Genomic DNA, 16319 nt, shown 5'->3' with positions numbered 1-16319 from the left:
TAAAGTAAACAAAGAAAATATATTCATGTAAAGAAGATTAAAAAAACAAATATTTTGTTCTAATACTGTCATTTTGGGTTTTTTTAAATATTTTTTTATTTATCTACCTAGTTGGCTACTCTGGGTCCCAGGTGAGGCATGTGACATCTTTAGTGATAGCCTGTGGGATCTAGTTCCTGGCCAAGGATTGAACCTGGGCTCCCCGCATTGGGAGCGCAGAGTCTTGACCACTAGACCACCAGGGAATTTTGTTCTTTGAATTCTATCTGCTGTTGCTGCTGCTGCTAAGCCGCTTCAGTCGTGTCCAACTCTGTGCAACCCCATAGACGGCAGCCCACCAGGCTCCTCCGTCCCTGGGGTTCTCCAGGCAAGAACACTGAAGTGGGTTGCCAGTTCCCTCTCCAATGCATGCAAGTGAAAAGTGAAAGTGAAGTTGTGTCCAACTCTTCACGACCCCGTGGACTGCAGCCTACGAGGCTCCTCCGTCCATGTGATTTGCCAGGCAAGAGTACTGGAGAGGGTTGCCATTGACTATGAAGGCCCAAAATCCCAGAGCAGTTCAGTTCAGTTCAGTTCAGTCACTCAGCCGTGTCTGACTCTTTGCGACCCCATTAACCACAGCACGCCAGGCCTCCCTGTCCATCACCAGCTGCCAGAGTTTACTCAAACTCATGTCCATTGAGTCGGTGATGCCATCCAACCATCTCATCCTCTGTCGTCCCCTTCTCCTCTGGTCCTCAATCTTTCCCAGCATCAGGGTCTTTTCCAATGAGTCAGTTCTTTGCATCAGGTGGCCAAAGTATTAGAGTTTCAGCTTCAGCATTGGTCCACCAGGGAAATTTACATTAACGGATTTCTTTCTCTCTTTTTTTTTTGGCCACACCATGTGGCTTTCAGGATCTTATTTCCCTGAAAGGACAGTATCTGAATTGCTAAAGGATCTGTGTCCAGTGATCAGCGATCTGAGTCCTTCACCATCTCCACCCCAGCACCCACATGCCAAGGGCCACTCCATCTGTGCGTGGAGATGCTGCTACTAAGAGGCACAGAACCAAGGCAAGAGAGCATCTTCCTTTGATAAAGCAGGAGAGGGCAACTATGTCGTGGAAGGTGGGAAGGCACAATCTGCCTTGGGATCTGCTTGGGCAGAGCAGTTCAGCCAAAAAGAACAAAACTGGAAGCCGAGGACATGGACACTGATTTTGCGACAACTCTCTGTGCCCCATGGAACACCTAGAATGCTCCCACAGACTCTGATCTCAGAGTTGCTGGCTTAGAGGACTTTCAGGAGGTCCCACCCGGGTTTTGCAGATCACAGGACTACAAAAACAGGAGCAAGGAACCAAATTTGACTCAATGGAAAGGGAAAAGCACATATTAACGGGTCTGCTCATGTGACAGATGACACTGAAAAATGAACTCAGAAGGTCAGTAGGTGCCCAATATGCTACTGGAGGAGAGTGGAGAAATCGCCCCAGAAGGAATGAACAGACGGAGCCAAAGCAAAAACAACGCCGGGGTGTGGATATGACTGGTGATGGAAGTAAAGTCTGATGCTGTAAAAAGTAATATTGCATAGGAACCTGAAATGTAAGGTCCATGAATCAAGGCAAATTGGAAGTGGTCAAGCAGGAGATGGCAAGAGTGAATATTGACATTTTTAGGAATCAGTGAACTAAAATGGACTGGAATGGGCAAATTTAATTCAGACAACCATAATATCTACTACTGCGGGCAAGAATCCCTTAGAAGAAATGGAGTAGTCAACAAAAGGGTCCGAAATGCAGTACTCGGATGCAATCTCAAAAATGATAGAATGATCTCTGATCATTTCCAAGGCAAATCATTCAATACCACAGTAATCCAAGTCTATGCCCTGACCAGCAATGCTGGAGAAGCTGAAGTTGGATGGTTCTATGAAGACCTACAAGACCTTTTAGAACTAACACCCAAAAAAGATGTCCTTTTCATTACAGGGGACTGGAATGCAAAAGTAGGAAGTCAAGAAACACATGGAGTAACAGGCAAATTTGGGCCTGGAGTACAGAATGAAGCAGGGCAAAGGCTAGCAGAGTTTTGCCAAGAGAACACACTGGTCATAGCAAACACCCTCTTCCAACAACACAAGAGAAGACTCTATGCATGGACATCATCAGATGGTCAATAATGAAATCAGGTTATATTCTTTGCAGCCAAAGATGGAGAAGCTTTATACAGTCAGCAAAAACAAGACCTATACAGTCAGCAAAACCAAGACCAGGAGATGACTGTGGCTCAGATCATGAACTACTTATTCCAAAATTCAGATTTAAATTGAGAAAAGTAGGGAAAACCACTAGACCATTCAGGTATGACCTAAATCAAATCCCTTATGATTGATTATACAGTGGAAATGACAAATAGATTCAAGGGATTAGATCTGATAGACAGAGTGCCAGAAGAACTATGGACGGAGGTTCATGACATTGTACAGGAGGCAGTGATCAAGACCATCCCCAAGAAAAAGAAATGCAAAAGGCAAAATGGTTGTCTGAGGAGGCCTTACAAATAGCTGAGAAAAGAAGAGAAGCTAAAGGCAAAGGAGAAAAGGAAAGATATACCCACTCGAATGCAGAGTTCCAAAGAATAGCAAGCTGAGATAAGAAAGCCTTCCTCCATGATCAGTGCAAAGAAATAGAGGGAAACAACAGAATGGGAAAGACTAGAGATCTCTTCAAGAAAATTAGAGATACCAAGGGAACATTTCATGCAAAGATGGGCTCAATAAAGGACAAAAATGGTACGGACCTAACAGAAGCAGAAGATATTAAGAAGAGGTGGCAAGAATACACAGAAGAACTATACAAAAAAGATCTTCACGACCCAGATAACCACGATGGTGTGATCACTCACCTAGAGCCAGACATCCTGGATTGCAGAGTCAAGTGGGCCTTAGGAAGCATCACCAGTTCAGCTATTTCAAATGCTGAAAGATGATGCTGTGAAAGTACTGCACTCAATATGCCAGCAAATTTGGAAAATTCAGCAGTGGCCACAGGACTGGAAAAGGTCAGTTTTCATTCCAATCCCGAAGAAAGGCAATGCCAAAGAGTGTTCAAACTATTGCATAATTGCACTCATCTCACATGCTAACAAAGTAAGACTCAAAATTCTTCAAGCTAGGCTTCAGCAATATGTGAACCGTGAACTTCCAGATGTTCAAGCTGGATTTAGAAAAGGCAGAGGAACCAGAGATCAAATTGCCAACATCTGCTGGATCATAAAAAATGCAACAGAATTCCAGAAAAACATCTACTCTGCTTTACTGATTACGCCAAACCCTTTGACTGTGTGGATCATAACAAATTGCGGAAAATTCTTCAAGAGATGGGAATACTAGACCACCTGACCTGCTTCCTGAGAAATCTTTATGCAAGTCAAGAAGCAACAGTTAGAACTGGACATGGACCCACAGACTGGTTCCAAATCAGGAAAGGAGTTTGTCAAGGCTGTATACTGTCACCCTGCTTATTTAACTTCTATGCAGAGTTCATCTTGTGAAATGCCAGGCTGGATGAAGGACAAGCGGGAATCAAGATTGCTGGGAGAAATATCAATAACCTCAGATATGCAGATAACAGCACCCTTATGGCAGAAAGTGAAGAGGAACTAAAGAGCCTCTTGATGAAAGTGAAAGAGGAGTGTGAAAAAGTTGGCTTAAAACTCAACATTCAGAAAACTAAGATCATGGCATCTGGTCCCATCACTTCATGGCAAATAGACGGGGAAACAATGGAAACAGTGACAGACCTTACTTTGGGGGCTCCAAAATCACCGCAGATGGTGACTGCAGCCATGAAAGTAAAAGATGCTTGCTCCTTGGAAGAAAAGCTATGACCAGCCTAGACAGCATATTAAAAAGCAGAGACATGACTTTGCCAACAAAAGTGTCTAGTCAGAGCTATGGTTTTTCCAGTAGTTATGTATGGATGTGAGAGTTGGACTATAAAGAAAGCTGAGCACCGAAGAATTGATGCTTTTGAACTGTGGTGTTGGAGAAGACTCTTGAGAGTCCCTTGGACAGCAAGAAGATCCAACCAGTCCATCCTAAAGGAAATCAGTCCCAAATATTCACTGAAAGGACTGATGCTGAAGCTGAAACTGCAATACTTTGGCCACCTGATGTGAAGAGTTGACTCAGTGAAAAAGACTTTGATGCTGGGAAAGACTGAAGGCAGGAGGAGAAGGGGATGACAGATGATGAGATGGTTGGATGGCATCACTGACTTGATGGACATGAGTTTGAGCTGGACTTTGAGCGGGAGTTGGTGATGGACAAGGAGGCATGCTGCAGTCCATGGGGTTGCAAAGAGTCGGACACGACTGAGCGACTGACCTGCACTAAATGTGACTGATGAGACTGGAATACACAGCGCTGCTAGGTGGTATCATGCCTGGAAAATGGAATCCGCACTAAGTGAGTCTCTAGGTCTGACTCCCAGTTTACGGGAGACCTAGGGGACAGAGGAACAAGTTCAACAGCACCAGAAAGCAATCCGCCAAGGTCAAATCGTGGGACATTCTACAGACCAACGATTCAGCTTCTCTAACAAATTACTAGGGGTAGGGGTGGAAATGGTGGGGTTGGGGAGAGTACTGTTAAAGAATAAAAGAGACTGAAAATACTCAGTATGAAACTAATTCAAGGCTGCTCCCCGGTGGTCTGGTGGTTAGGACTTGATGCCTTCACTGCCAAGTCCCAGGTTTCATCCCTGGCCAGGAAACTAAGACCCAGTAAACCTTGAGCTATGCCCCCAAAAGAGGAAACAAATTCAATATGAAAATCTTGTTTGGATCGTGATTCTAACAAGGGTTTTAGGAGACACCTTTGAAAGACACAGAGGAAGTCTGAATGTGAAGTCAAATATTGGATACTAATAAGGAAATATTAATTTTGGTAGGTGTGATAATACCATGCTGATTTTTTTTAAATCATTCAGTTAGAGTTGTGCATTGAATTTACAACTGAAATTATATGATGTCTGAGATTTGCTTTTACAAAACATTCTCCCTCCCACATATACTGGGTGGTAGGAGGTTGGGGGAGGAGGGGTATGTTAAATGAGCTTAGCAAAATGTCACTAATGATTGAAGCTGAGCTGTGGGTACCCGGGGGTACCTCATGGGATTCTCTCCACTTTTGTAGATGTTTGAAAATATCCATAATATAAGGCCCTATGGGTGATGAGGAGGAGTAAAGAACATATTGATTAGTGCCAACAGAGCTCTGTGCTAAGTCCTCCCTAAATATATATACCTCACTTGGAATACTTAGTTACAAGTCCTGAGACAGCTGCCAACAAGCCTCTTTCTCGATCTAAGGAGAGGCAGGGGCATTCCCTTTGCTGGACGCAAACAGGGTCAGCGATCAGAGGGAGCCATTGGCAACTGGAAATTACAAAGAGGGAACGTGGCCACAAGGGCAGAGGCTGGAAATAGCCCTTGGCAGAGAATTAACAGAAGAAACATTCTCCACTCAGATCCCTCCCACCATGCGCTGACTTACCCCTGCAGCAAAGCCAAGGCTTCCATCTAAGATCCGCCTCTGAAAACGAAAAAGAGATGTTTCAGTTTCTAAGAAATGTTTCATGGAATAGGAGGCAATCAAAAGCCTAAGAAAGCCACATAAATAAAGACAAGCCTAGGCCAGAGCTTGCAAATCTATCTGGAACCCTGGACCCCAGTCTTTATAATATGAGCCAAGAGTCAGGGGAAAAAAAATTTTTTTAAAACCTTCCATCCATTCCACAACCAATCAGAGGCTTCATTTAGCACGACCCTTGGCTCACATTGGTCCACGTGCTTTACATCTTTCTCAGCGCTCCCTGTAAACCACGGCTACAAACCTTTAGTAAGGAGCTGGTATGGGCTTTCCTGGTGGCTCAGAGGGTAAAGCGTCTGCCTACAGTGCGGGAGACCCAGGTTCGATCCCTGGGTCGGGAATATCCCCTGGAGAAGGAAATGGCAACCCACTCCAGTACTCCTGCCTGGAAAATCCCATGGACTGAGAAGCCTGGTAGGGGGTCACAAAGAGTCGGACACGACTGATCGACTTCACTAAGGAGCTGGCACTTTGGCCACCTCGTGCGAAGAGTTGACTCATTGGAAAAGACTCTGATGCTGGGAGGGATTGGGGGCAGGAGGAGAAGGGGACGACAGAGGATGAGATGGCTGGATGGCATCACGGACTCGATGGACGTGAGTCTGAGTGAACTCCGGGAGTTGGTGATGGACAGGGAGGCCTGGCGTGCTGTGATTCATGGGGTCGCAAAGAGTCGGACATGACTGAGCGACTGAACTGAACTGATAAAGTTGGAAATTGACAAGTACTGACAAGGAGCACATCGACCAACCAAAATCCTCCAGCACTGCAGGTGGGCGTACAAGCTGGTCCAGCCACTTTGGAAAGCTGGCAGCATCCGCTCACAGTGGAACTTCATCAGCATGCCCTATGACCCAGCCGTGAGGGCCATGCGTAATTACCAACAGAAACACATACTTGGATTCAGCGGATTTGTGGACAAAAATGCTTTTTATGGCATTACTTGTGAGAGCCGAAACTCAAAACTACCCAGAGGTCCACCAACGGCAGAATGGATAGGTCACGAGGATGAATACACACAGAGGACACCGCGTAGAAAGGAGAACATACACCCACGTGACTGGATCTCACAGGCAGGCAGGGCACTCAGGAAACCCAAAAAGGGTGGAAGTGAAAGTCGCTCGGTCGTGTCCAACTCTTTGTGACCCCATGGACTGTAGTCCATGGAATTCTCCAGGTCAGAATACTGGAGTGGGTAGCATTTCCCTTCTCCAGAGGATCTCCCCAGCCCAGGGATCAAAGCCAGGTCTCCCGCATTGCAGGCAGATTCTTTACCAGCTGAGCCGCAAGGGAAGCCCAAGAATACTGGAGTGGGTTGCCTATCCCTTCTCTAGCAGATCTTACCGACCCAGGAATCGAACCCCAGTCTCCTGCATTGCAGGTGGATTCTTTACCAACTGAGCAATAAATAGGGTGAAATCAGCCAGACACAGAAGAGCATTCACTATACAGTACACTCTACAAAGCAGAGAAAACGAAGCTCTGCTGTTGGAGACCAGGAGACGGGCCGCCCTTGGAGTGGAGTAAGGGACTGGGGTAGGGACTGCAAGGGACCCTGAAAGGACTGCTGCAGGGGAGGGCAGGGGTTCAGTTCAGCTCAGTTTCGTTCAGTCTCTCAGTCGTGTCCGATTCTTTGGGACTTCATGGACCACAGCGTGCCAGGCCTCCCTGTCCATCACCAACTCCCAGAGTTTACCCAAACTCATCTCCATTGAGTTGGTGATGCCATCCAACCATCTCATCCTCTGTCGTCCCCTTCTCCTCCTGCCTTCAATCGTTCCCAGCATCAGGGTCTTTTCAAATGACTCAGCTCTTCACATCAGCTGCCCAAAGTATTGGAGTTTCAGCTTCAACATCAGTCCTTCCAATGAACACCCAGGGCTGATCTCCTTTAGGATGGACTGGTTGGATCTCCTTGCAGGCCAAGGGACTCTCAAGAGTCTTCTCCAACACCACAGTTCAAAAGCATCAATTATTCAGTGCTCAGCTTTCTTTATAGTCCAACTCTCACGTCCGTACATGACCACTGGAAACCATAGCTTTGACTAGACGGACTTTTGTTGGCAAAGTCATGTCTCTGCTTTTTAATATGCCGTCTAGGTTGGTCATGACTTTCCTTCCAAGAAGTAAGCGTCTTTTAATTTCATGGCTGCAATCACCATCTGCAGTGATTTTGGAGCCCCCAAAAATAAAGTCAGCCACTGTTTCCCCATCTATTTGCCATGAAGTGATGGGACCAGATGCCATGATCTTCGTTTTCTGAATGTTGAGTTTTAAGCCAACTTTTTCACGCTTCTCTTTCACTTTCATCAAGAGGCTCTTTAGTTCTTCTTCACTTTCTGCCATAAGGGTGGTGTCATCTGCATATCTGAGGTTATTGATATTTCTTCCAGCAATCTTGATTCCAGCTTGTGCTACTTCCAGCCCAGCATTTCTCATGATGTACTCTGCAAAGAAGTTAAATAAGCAGGGTGACAATATACAGCCTTGACATACTCCTTTTCCTATTTGGAACCAGTCTGTTGTTCCATGTCCAGTTCTAACTGTTGCTTCCTGGCCTGCATACAGGTTTCTCAAGAGGCAGGTCAGGTGGTCTGGTATTCCTATCTCTTGAAGAATTTTCCAGAGTTTATTGTGATCCACACAGTCAAACGCTTTGGCATAGTCAATAAAGCAGAAATGGATATTTTTCTAGAACTCTCTTGCTTTTTCCATGATCCAGCGGATGTTGGCAATTTGATCTCTGGTTCCTCTGCCTTTTCTAAAACCAGCTTGAACATCTGGAAGTTCACAGTTCACCTATCGTTGAAGCCTGGCTTGGAGAATTTTGAGCTTTACTTTACTAGCGTGTGAGATGAGTGCAATTGTGCGGTAGTTTGAGCATTCTTTGGCATTGCCTGTCAGGGGTTGGGGGGATCCTATTCTAGTACTTGATCTGGGCACTATTCCACGGACACTGGTGAAAAGTCATCGAGCTGTACACTCAGAAGATGTGCATTTTCCTTTCTTTAAATTACGTATTTGTTCTGGGTGTGCTGGGTCTCCATTGTTGCACGCGGGCTTTCTCTCGCTGCGACAAGTGAGGGCTGCTCCCCAGCTGTGACGCACCGGCTTCCCATCACGGTGGCTTCTCTTACTGCGGCTCGAGGGCTCCGGATCTCGGGCTCAGCAGCTGCGGTGCATGGGCTTAGCTGATCTTCCCGCACCAGGGATCGAACGCGTGTCCCCTGCATTGGCAGGTGGATTCTTAACCACTGGACCATCAGGGAAGTCCATAAAATGTGCGTTTTTCTATAGGCATTGTGTTTTTCAATAAAAATATTTTCTTTTTAAGGAGGGGCCTAAGTTATATAATCTCTAGCCACATGGACACAGTTGCTATTGTTCAGTCAAAAACTAACTGTCCAGCTGTTGGACACTGGCTAAATAAACTGCACTGCGTTTTATGGGATGTTCTACAGCTCTCTAAGTAACTAATCAAAATAATCAAAAAACCATTTAGGGTTAGGGAGGGATGCCTATGACATCCAGTGGAAAATGCTCATTATGGAAATTCATAATTTGATCCTCATTATGTATAGAAAACAGATATGTCAGTATTTGTATACTCAAATACAGCCAAATACATTTTAACAAATATTTCAGTTTTCCTTTCAGAAAAGTGAGATCGAGAACATTTTTTTTTTTTTCGGTTTTTCCACATTTTTTTAATTCCCTACAATTACAATATGATTTTTTTTCAATCAAGAAAATGAATTTGGGGGACATTCCTGGTGGCCGAGTGGCTAGGACTCTGCACTCCCAAGGCTGGGGGCCTGGGTTTGACCCTTGGTCAGGGAACTAGATCCCATGTGCCTCAACTAAAACCCACTGCTGCCAAATAAACAAATATTCTTTAAAAAAAAGAAAACGAATTTCGAGTGAAGTTGAGTCGCTGTTGATAGCAGTGGAGGGTAGATGGCTGAGTGTCCATCACCCCCAGGAACCCCACTGAAGCCCCTATATCAGCTGGGGTTCACTGGGACAGGAGAAGTGCTTGCCTCTGGGCACTCCCGTCCACGCTGGGTTTATCCCTCACGTCTGGCCCTTCCCACCTCTCCGGCACAGCTCCTGTGCAGAGAGGGCTCACCTGGCCCTGCTGAGCCTGCTCCCTCTAGAAGGTACTGCTTTCAAGGCTGGTCCTTAGCTGGCTGCTGGGAAGCTGGCACTGGGACTGCTCCCTCCATCCCTGACCGGTACGGGTGGGTCCCTGTGCCCATTTCACAAACCACGTGATTTATCTGGGACAGCTGCTTTCCTTCTGAGAGTCTGGAGTTTGGGTTGGTGGCTCAGACGCCTCTGTGGTCAGCCCCCAGTAAAGACCTCGAGGACCGAGCCTGAACGGGGCGTCCCTGGGCAGACACATCGTCCACGTGTTACTGCGTTGGCACTGCTGGGGAAGGAGCATGCTCCGTGCCCCCTCGTAGGAGGAAGGGGGCGTCAGATCCCAAACCTGTGCACAGATCTCCCCAGACCCTGGCTGTCTCTCTCTCACTGAAGCTGTTGTGTCCTTTTGCTGTAATAGAGCTTAGCGACGACGACACGGCTCAGCCATGTACTGAGTCCCACGAGCCCGTCTAGTGAATCACGGCATCTGTGAGAAGTCGTGGGGACCCCTGACACGCCTCTGCACAGCGAAGTGTCTCAGCCGTTCCTCCTACTGACCTGGGGGCAATACTAACGGGAGACAGATTAGGGGCTCCCAGCTCCCAGGGGAGGGGGGCCTCTGTGATGGCTTCTCCCTTCCGAGCGGCCCCCACAGCACCGACCGGGCTCACTCGGGGCCTGTGGACTTCCACTCAGGTCTCTGCGGCCAGCCGGCCAGCCAGAGCCCAGCTCTTCCGACTCACATCTCTGCTTCTGTATGTAACTGAAACTGGGGGAGATGGAAACATGGGCTGCTGTACCCCGGAAGGGCTCGAGGACAGGACCCTGGGCGACCTGGCACAGCTGTTGGGAGACGGGCAGGGCGCTGGGTCACCTATTGACCAGTCTCCGCAGGCTCCCAGCCCAGTTCCGACAACATCGGCACTGCTGTACAGGTCCTGACATGAGAGGACCCCAGCCGGCTGGCTTCCCGGGCCTCTCGGCGGGTCTGCCTCCCTCCTCCAGCACATGCCCGCTCACCACACCTGCCCTGCCTGCGTCCCGAGCACGGCGGGCGCAGGGACTCTGCGTTCATCACGATGCCGTGGACTCGGGCAGCCTGGGCTGGAGGAGAGGCAGGGCCTCCAGGCACAGGAGGCGGGCGTGGGCTGGGGAGGGGCGGGAGGGTGCGCGGAGTGTACAAGGAGGGGGCCTCTGGGAGACGTAGGGGCGATGTAGGGAGATGTAGGGGTGGGGGTGGGGTCTTCAGGGGCCTAGGGGGAGGGGGGCAGGTCTGTGTGTGTTCATCCCAAAGGGGGTGAGGGAGGAAAGGAAGAGCCTAGAAATGGGCTGAAAGGGACAGAGCCGGCCCCCTCGCTTTTTCCCGGAGTCTCTTCCACCCCTCGCGGTCTCAGGGCGACAGGGACAAACCTCACACACGTCGCCACCTGCTTGAGGCCCGAGAGAGCCTGGGCAGCAGAGAAATCAGGCGGGGGCTCGGAACGGCCCAAACACTGGGCATCGGGAAGGGAGACGCAGAGGACCGGTGAGCCCCCAGGCAGGGGGCTGCAGGGGGGGAGGGAAGGAAAGGGCAGAGTTCACTACATAGGGCCCTCCCACGACCCCCCAGAACCAAATCGCGGCAACTCACCTGTCCGCTAGAGAAGACGAACACGAGGGCCGCCCCGGCCGCCGTCAACCCCCAGGTGAAGAAGGTCCCCAGCAGGGCCTGGGACACCGGGCTGTGGCCGTGGAGCATGCTGGATACGGCTGTGTGCAGAGAAGCAGAGAGGGTCACCGCCCGTGGTCCCTCCCCTGGATGCTCGCGCGCTAAGGGGTCCACAGGTCCTCCATGGGAGCCGCCCGCACACCCGTCAGTGACGTCAGTGACCCGGCCCAGGCCAGGCTGGGCGGCTTCACCCAGGCTGACCCCAGCTATTGGAAGCCATCCAGCTCTGAAAGGAGACACCTGGGGACGCCCAGGGAGACGCCCCGGGAGACGTGGGGGAGGAGACGACATGAGAGGAGGGATGGCACTGGGAAATGGTTCCAAAGACGCGCCAAGAATGCAGATTCCTTAGCCTGGAGGGAGAGAGCCTGGGAGGGTCTGACTGTAGCCTTCGGGCATGTTCTACCTGTTTCGCCTGAGCCTTGCCTATCATCCATCATCGGTCTAGTCTCCTCCGAGCACAGGCTGACCAGCTCAGATGCCCTCCTGAAGCTCTTCCACCCAAAGAAAGTGTTGGTCGCTCCGTCGCATCCAACTGTTGGCGATTCCACGGACTGCAGCCCGCCAGGCTCCTCTGTCCCTAGGATTTCCCAGGCAAGAACTGAAGAGGGTAGCCATTCCCTTCTCCAGGGGCTCTTTCTGACTCAAGGATCGAACCCACGTCTCCTGCACTGCAGGCAGATTCTTTACCATCTGAGCTACCAAGGAAGCCCAATCAAACTTTCAGCAGCTCTCTGGAGCAGTTCTCACGGCAGCTCCTGTGGCCGCCAAGGATTCACTCCATCAGCTGACCGTCAACTCACCCAACAACTCTTCAACCACTGCACCCTGCAAGGGCACTGTATTACAGCTCAACCCTGTTATTAGCGGCGCCTTTCACAAGCCCCAAATGGTCCTGCTCTAAGTCTCTCTTCATCCAGTTTCCTCCCCAGCCTCCCGCCATCAGACCCAGGGCATCCTCTGTTAAAGCCGACTTCGATGCCACGGTCCCTGATTTCCCTCCACTCTGGTCCCAGGGCACGTCTTCACTGCTTTCTTTGTGTGGGCTTGCCTCCTTCATCTTTTATATCATTCGCTGTTTGAAAATAGGGATGATGCTTTTTCACATTTGATACCCCCCTAAAATAGGGTTTTCTGGCACCCCAAAACGTACGTGCTGAATTGAAAAGGGCAGGCTTACCCTGAATAAGCAAAGACACAGAAACAAAACCCAGGTATCGTTTCCCCCAGTCCACTGAGCGTGTGCGTGTGTGCTCAGTCCAACTCTCTGCAACCCCATAGACTACAGACCGCCAGGCTCCTCTGTCCATGGGATTCTCCAGGCAAGAGTATTGGAGCAGGTTGCCATGCCCTCCTCCAGGGGATCTTCCAACCCCTACCCCCCGACTCAGGGATTGAACCAAAATCTCCTGAGTTCCCTGCATTGCAGGCAGACTCTCTACCCACTGAGCCACCTGGGAAGCCCCCCCACTAAGCACTGTTGCTCCCAAGGCTGAAGTTACCACTGCCCACCAAGGAAGGAAAGGGAAGTGCCGTGCCCTCTTGGTTCTGCCCGGCAGACCTCCTCTAGACTTGGACATGTTCTAAATTCTAGCTCTGAAATGACAGGGAGTCACCTCACCTGTGGAAAGTTACAAGGGAGAGAAACCCACTTGTTGAAAAGCTCTGTGTGTAGTTGGTACAATAAATACCAGGGCTCAAGGCCTCATCTGAAAGGGCTCATTCAGCTCCCCCGATCCTCTAGCACTCACAGGGCTGGACATGACCCCAGTGGGCTCAGCCCTGCCAGCCCCTAGTGGTCTGTGAGGAGCCAGCAACCCTGAACTTGCAGGGCAAAAGCTGTCGATTCTGCTCTGACCCTGGAAGGAAACCCGGGCAGAGGGTAGATGGGCCCTCTTATGCCAAGAGGGTGAGCAAACCAGCAGGATTCAGATCTAGGAAGCTGTAAGTCAGGGTGAACCCAGGTAAACCCAAGTGAGCCCAGCTGCGCCCAGGCTCAGCCAAGGTACCAAGAAACCTCAGCTCGAAACAGAATCTCTGGACTCAGCCTGGGCCTCCAGAGTCTAAGTGGAGTTCAGGAGGATGCCTGCCCCAAATGAAGAAAAAACACCATTAAGAAAAAACCCACCTCTTTACATAAGGCATCTTGTTAAGGCACCCTAAAGAGAATGGTCTGTGCTTCTAAACTAAGACATTTGGATCATTACACCGATCTTTGTGGATACAAATTTCAAAGAAGATTTACAAAGACAGGCACACAGCTAGCATCCTCTCGGTAATCATCCAAGCCAGGTCATAACAGCAACAACAACAAAAAAAAAAACTTTGTTTTTCAGCGTTGAATGTTCCTTTTAGCAACTACAGAAAAGAGGAAATCATTTACATTCGCCAAACAGCCAAAGACGACGTGGGTTCTGTGGGCTGGCAAACAAGGGAGGTTGTGGGTGTTCCTGGGGGCTGGTGGGAGACGAAAACACTCTTCCAAGACTCTATTTATGCACAGGCACCCTGAGATGTAAGAAAAAGAGACACAGAGAGAAGGCCAAGGCCACCGTCCTCGCCAACCCAATAGCAGCGGATTTATCGTTGGGGATGCCAGCCCAGCGCTCCTCAGAGAAGTTTCTTCCTTGCTGTTTTAAATCCTCATGACCCTGCTGGTCCCTGGCTAAGACTCTGCACTCCCAGTTCAGGCAACCTGGGTTCGATCCCTGGTCAGGGAATTAGATCCCACACGCCGCAACTAAGAGTTCTCATAACGGCAACTGAAGGTCCCGCACGCCGCTTCAACAAAGATCGCGGATCCCGCGTGCTGCCACTAAGACCCTGGTGCAGCCAAAATAAACAAGTATTTAAAAAAAAAAAAAAAACACCTCACTACTCTAAGGGTGGTCCCAGAACCAGCAGCGCTGGGCGCCCTTAGGAGCTGAGTTAGAAATGCAAAATCTCAGGTACCGTCCCAGACTTGCTGAGTCAGAATTAATATTTTATAGGAGCTTCCCAGGTGGCTCTGTGGTAAAGAATCTGCCGTCAATGCAGGAAGATATCCTGGAGAAGGAAATGGCAACTCACTCTGGTATTCTTGCCTGGGAAATCCCATGGACAGAGAAGCCTGGCAGGCTACAGTCCATGGGGTCGCAAAGAGTCAGACACGACTGAGCCAGGGACCATGCACGCACATAGCATCCCCCCCGCATTCCACGGGGGATGGACATCAGAGTGGAAAGCACGGGTCTAAAACTGGAAGAACTTCTACAAGACCGAGAGCTTGGAAAGTGAGCTCTCCTGCCCCGTGAGGGATCGGCAGGGCCTCCGCCACGCAGAGACAAGAGCGCAGAAAGTTTTCTCCAGTATGCAACACGGAAGGTCGGCCAGGGTGGCTCAAAAGCCACTTCTGCAGTGGGCCTCAGACTTCCCAGGACCTGATATTAAATCATAAGCCCGGGCCCCTCTGCGGGAGGGAAGATGATTCTCTGCCTGCTCCAGCTTGAAAGATGCCAGCACCTCCCCACACATAGCAGCGCAGGGCTCCTGGCGGATAGAAGATTTCTGTCTTTTCTCTCCCTTTTAAACCTGTTACCCCACTTCCAAGAGGCAGCTTCAAGAGGCTGATGGAAAAGCTGCACAGGTGTAAAGAGCGCTTCACGAGACCCGCATGCCTGCCCTGACTCCAAGACTGGAACTGAGCAAAGTGATTCGGGTTTGGGCATCCTGTGACTGTGGAAACTGGTCTCCAATACCTGGCTACTCAAAGTGTGGTCTGAGGACCTGCCAACCCGGGGGGGTTGATGAGAAATGCACCTCCTTGGGCCTGCCACACCTTAACCAGATTCCCAGTCAAGTTCAAGGGTCCTGCTGACCCTCAGAGCCTGGCGGAGGGGACTTGGGGTAGCTGGACTTGCAACCAGGTCTGCTCCTGGGGTACCCCCTCCACACGCCCACTGGGAAGCACTGAATGAAAGGGATCTTGGGGGACCACTGCCAACAGAAGGACAACACCCGCCAGCTTGCCCTGGAGAGGGGCAGGGGGCGTGCTCCCGGCAGCCCTCCCCCTCCTCTGCCACCTGCCGAGGCCACCCTGCTTCTCTCCTGACCCCTTCCTCTCCCAGGGACACCTCCTTCCAAACTTCATGTGGCTGCCCTTCCAGGCCCCACGCTCGGCTCCTGGGTGCCCCAGACCCCGGGCCTCCAGCCCCACCGAAGGCGAGAAGAGCCGACTCACTTCGGTGCCCTCTCAAGCCCCCTCTCCACTTCCATCAGCCCCGCAGCCGCTGCCGGTTCTCCGGGCTCCACTCCGGAGTCACTTCCTGCTTCCCTCCAGGCACACGTGTCCCGGCCACCAAGCTCCGCCCCGCCTGCTAAAACTGGCAGATCCGGCAGGAGAATCAATTTTCTGGTTCACAGCCTCTGCGGGCTCAGGAAGACACTGGGGCGGGTAGAACTGAGCACTGCACAACCCTGGGCAACCTTCCAGGAAGCCACAGAAACCCAAAGAAACAACACCCTGCAGCGTGCCTGATCTCAGTTAAGTTGCTGCATTCTGGCAGCGTCCTGGGTGAGCAACAGAGCATGCGACCTGCAGCTCCCACCATCAGCATCATTCTCTAGGTCAGTGGTCCTCAAATGACAACATCCAATGAATTGTGGTGTTGGAGAAGACTCTTGAGCGTCCCTTGGACTGCAAGGAGATCCAACCAGTCCATTCTGAAGGAGATCAACCCTGGGATTTCTTTGGAAGGAATGATGCTGAAGCTGAAACTCCAATACTTTAACCACCTCATGCGAAGAGTTGACTCATTGGAAAAGACTCTGATGCTGGGAGCGATT

The 16319-nt window shown here is 50.3% G+C and overlaps 1 protein-coding gene across 4 annotated transcripts in view; it reads right to left on the bottom strand.

Annotated features, from left to right (window-relative positions):
* SLC39A11 (solute carrier family 39 member 11) overlaps positions 1-15822 on the bottom strand; it is a 281978-nt gene extending 266156 nt beyond the window's left edge. For 2 of the 4 annotated variants that reach the window (XM_005694468.3, XM_005694469.3), the window contains exons 1-3: positions 15715-15822; positions 11418-11536; positions 5546-5584 (exon numbers count right to left, since the gene is read on the bottom strand). In XM_005694468.3, coding sequence (XP_005694525.2) covers positions 5546-5584; positions 11418-11525 — 147 coding nt within the window. In that variant the 5' untranslated portion in view covers positions 11526-11536; positions 15715-15822. Of the gene's footprint in view, positions 1-5545; positions 5585-11417; positions 11537-11901; positions 12065-15714 lie in introns of those variants that run through there. The other 2 variants (XM_018063902.1, XM_018063903.1) reach the window with 1 other exon arrangement.

Source organism: Capra hircus, chromosome 19 (genome assembly GCF_001704415.2).
Source record: "Capra hircus breed San Clemente chromosome 19, ASM170441v1, whole genome shotgun sequence".
Lineage (NCBI taxonomy): Eukaryota > Metazoa > Chordata > Mammalia > Artiodactyla > Bovidae > Capra > Capra hircus.
The sequence above is the reverse complement of the archived record's forward strand: the minus strand, read 5'-3'. Positions and strand labels throughout refer to the sequence as shown.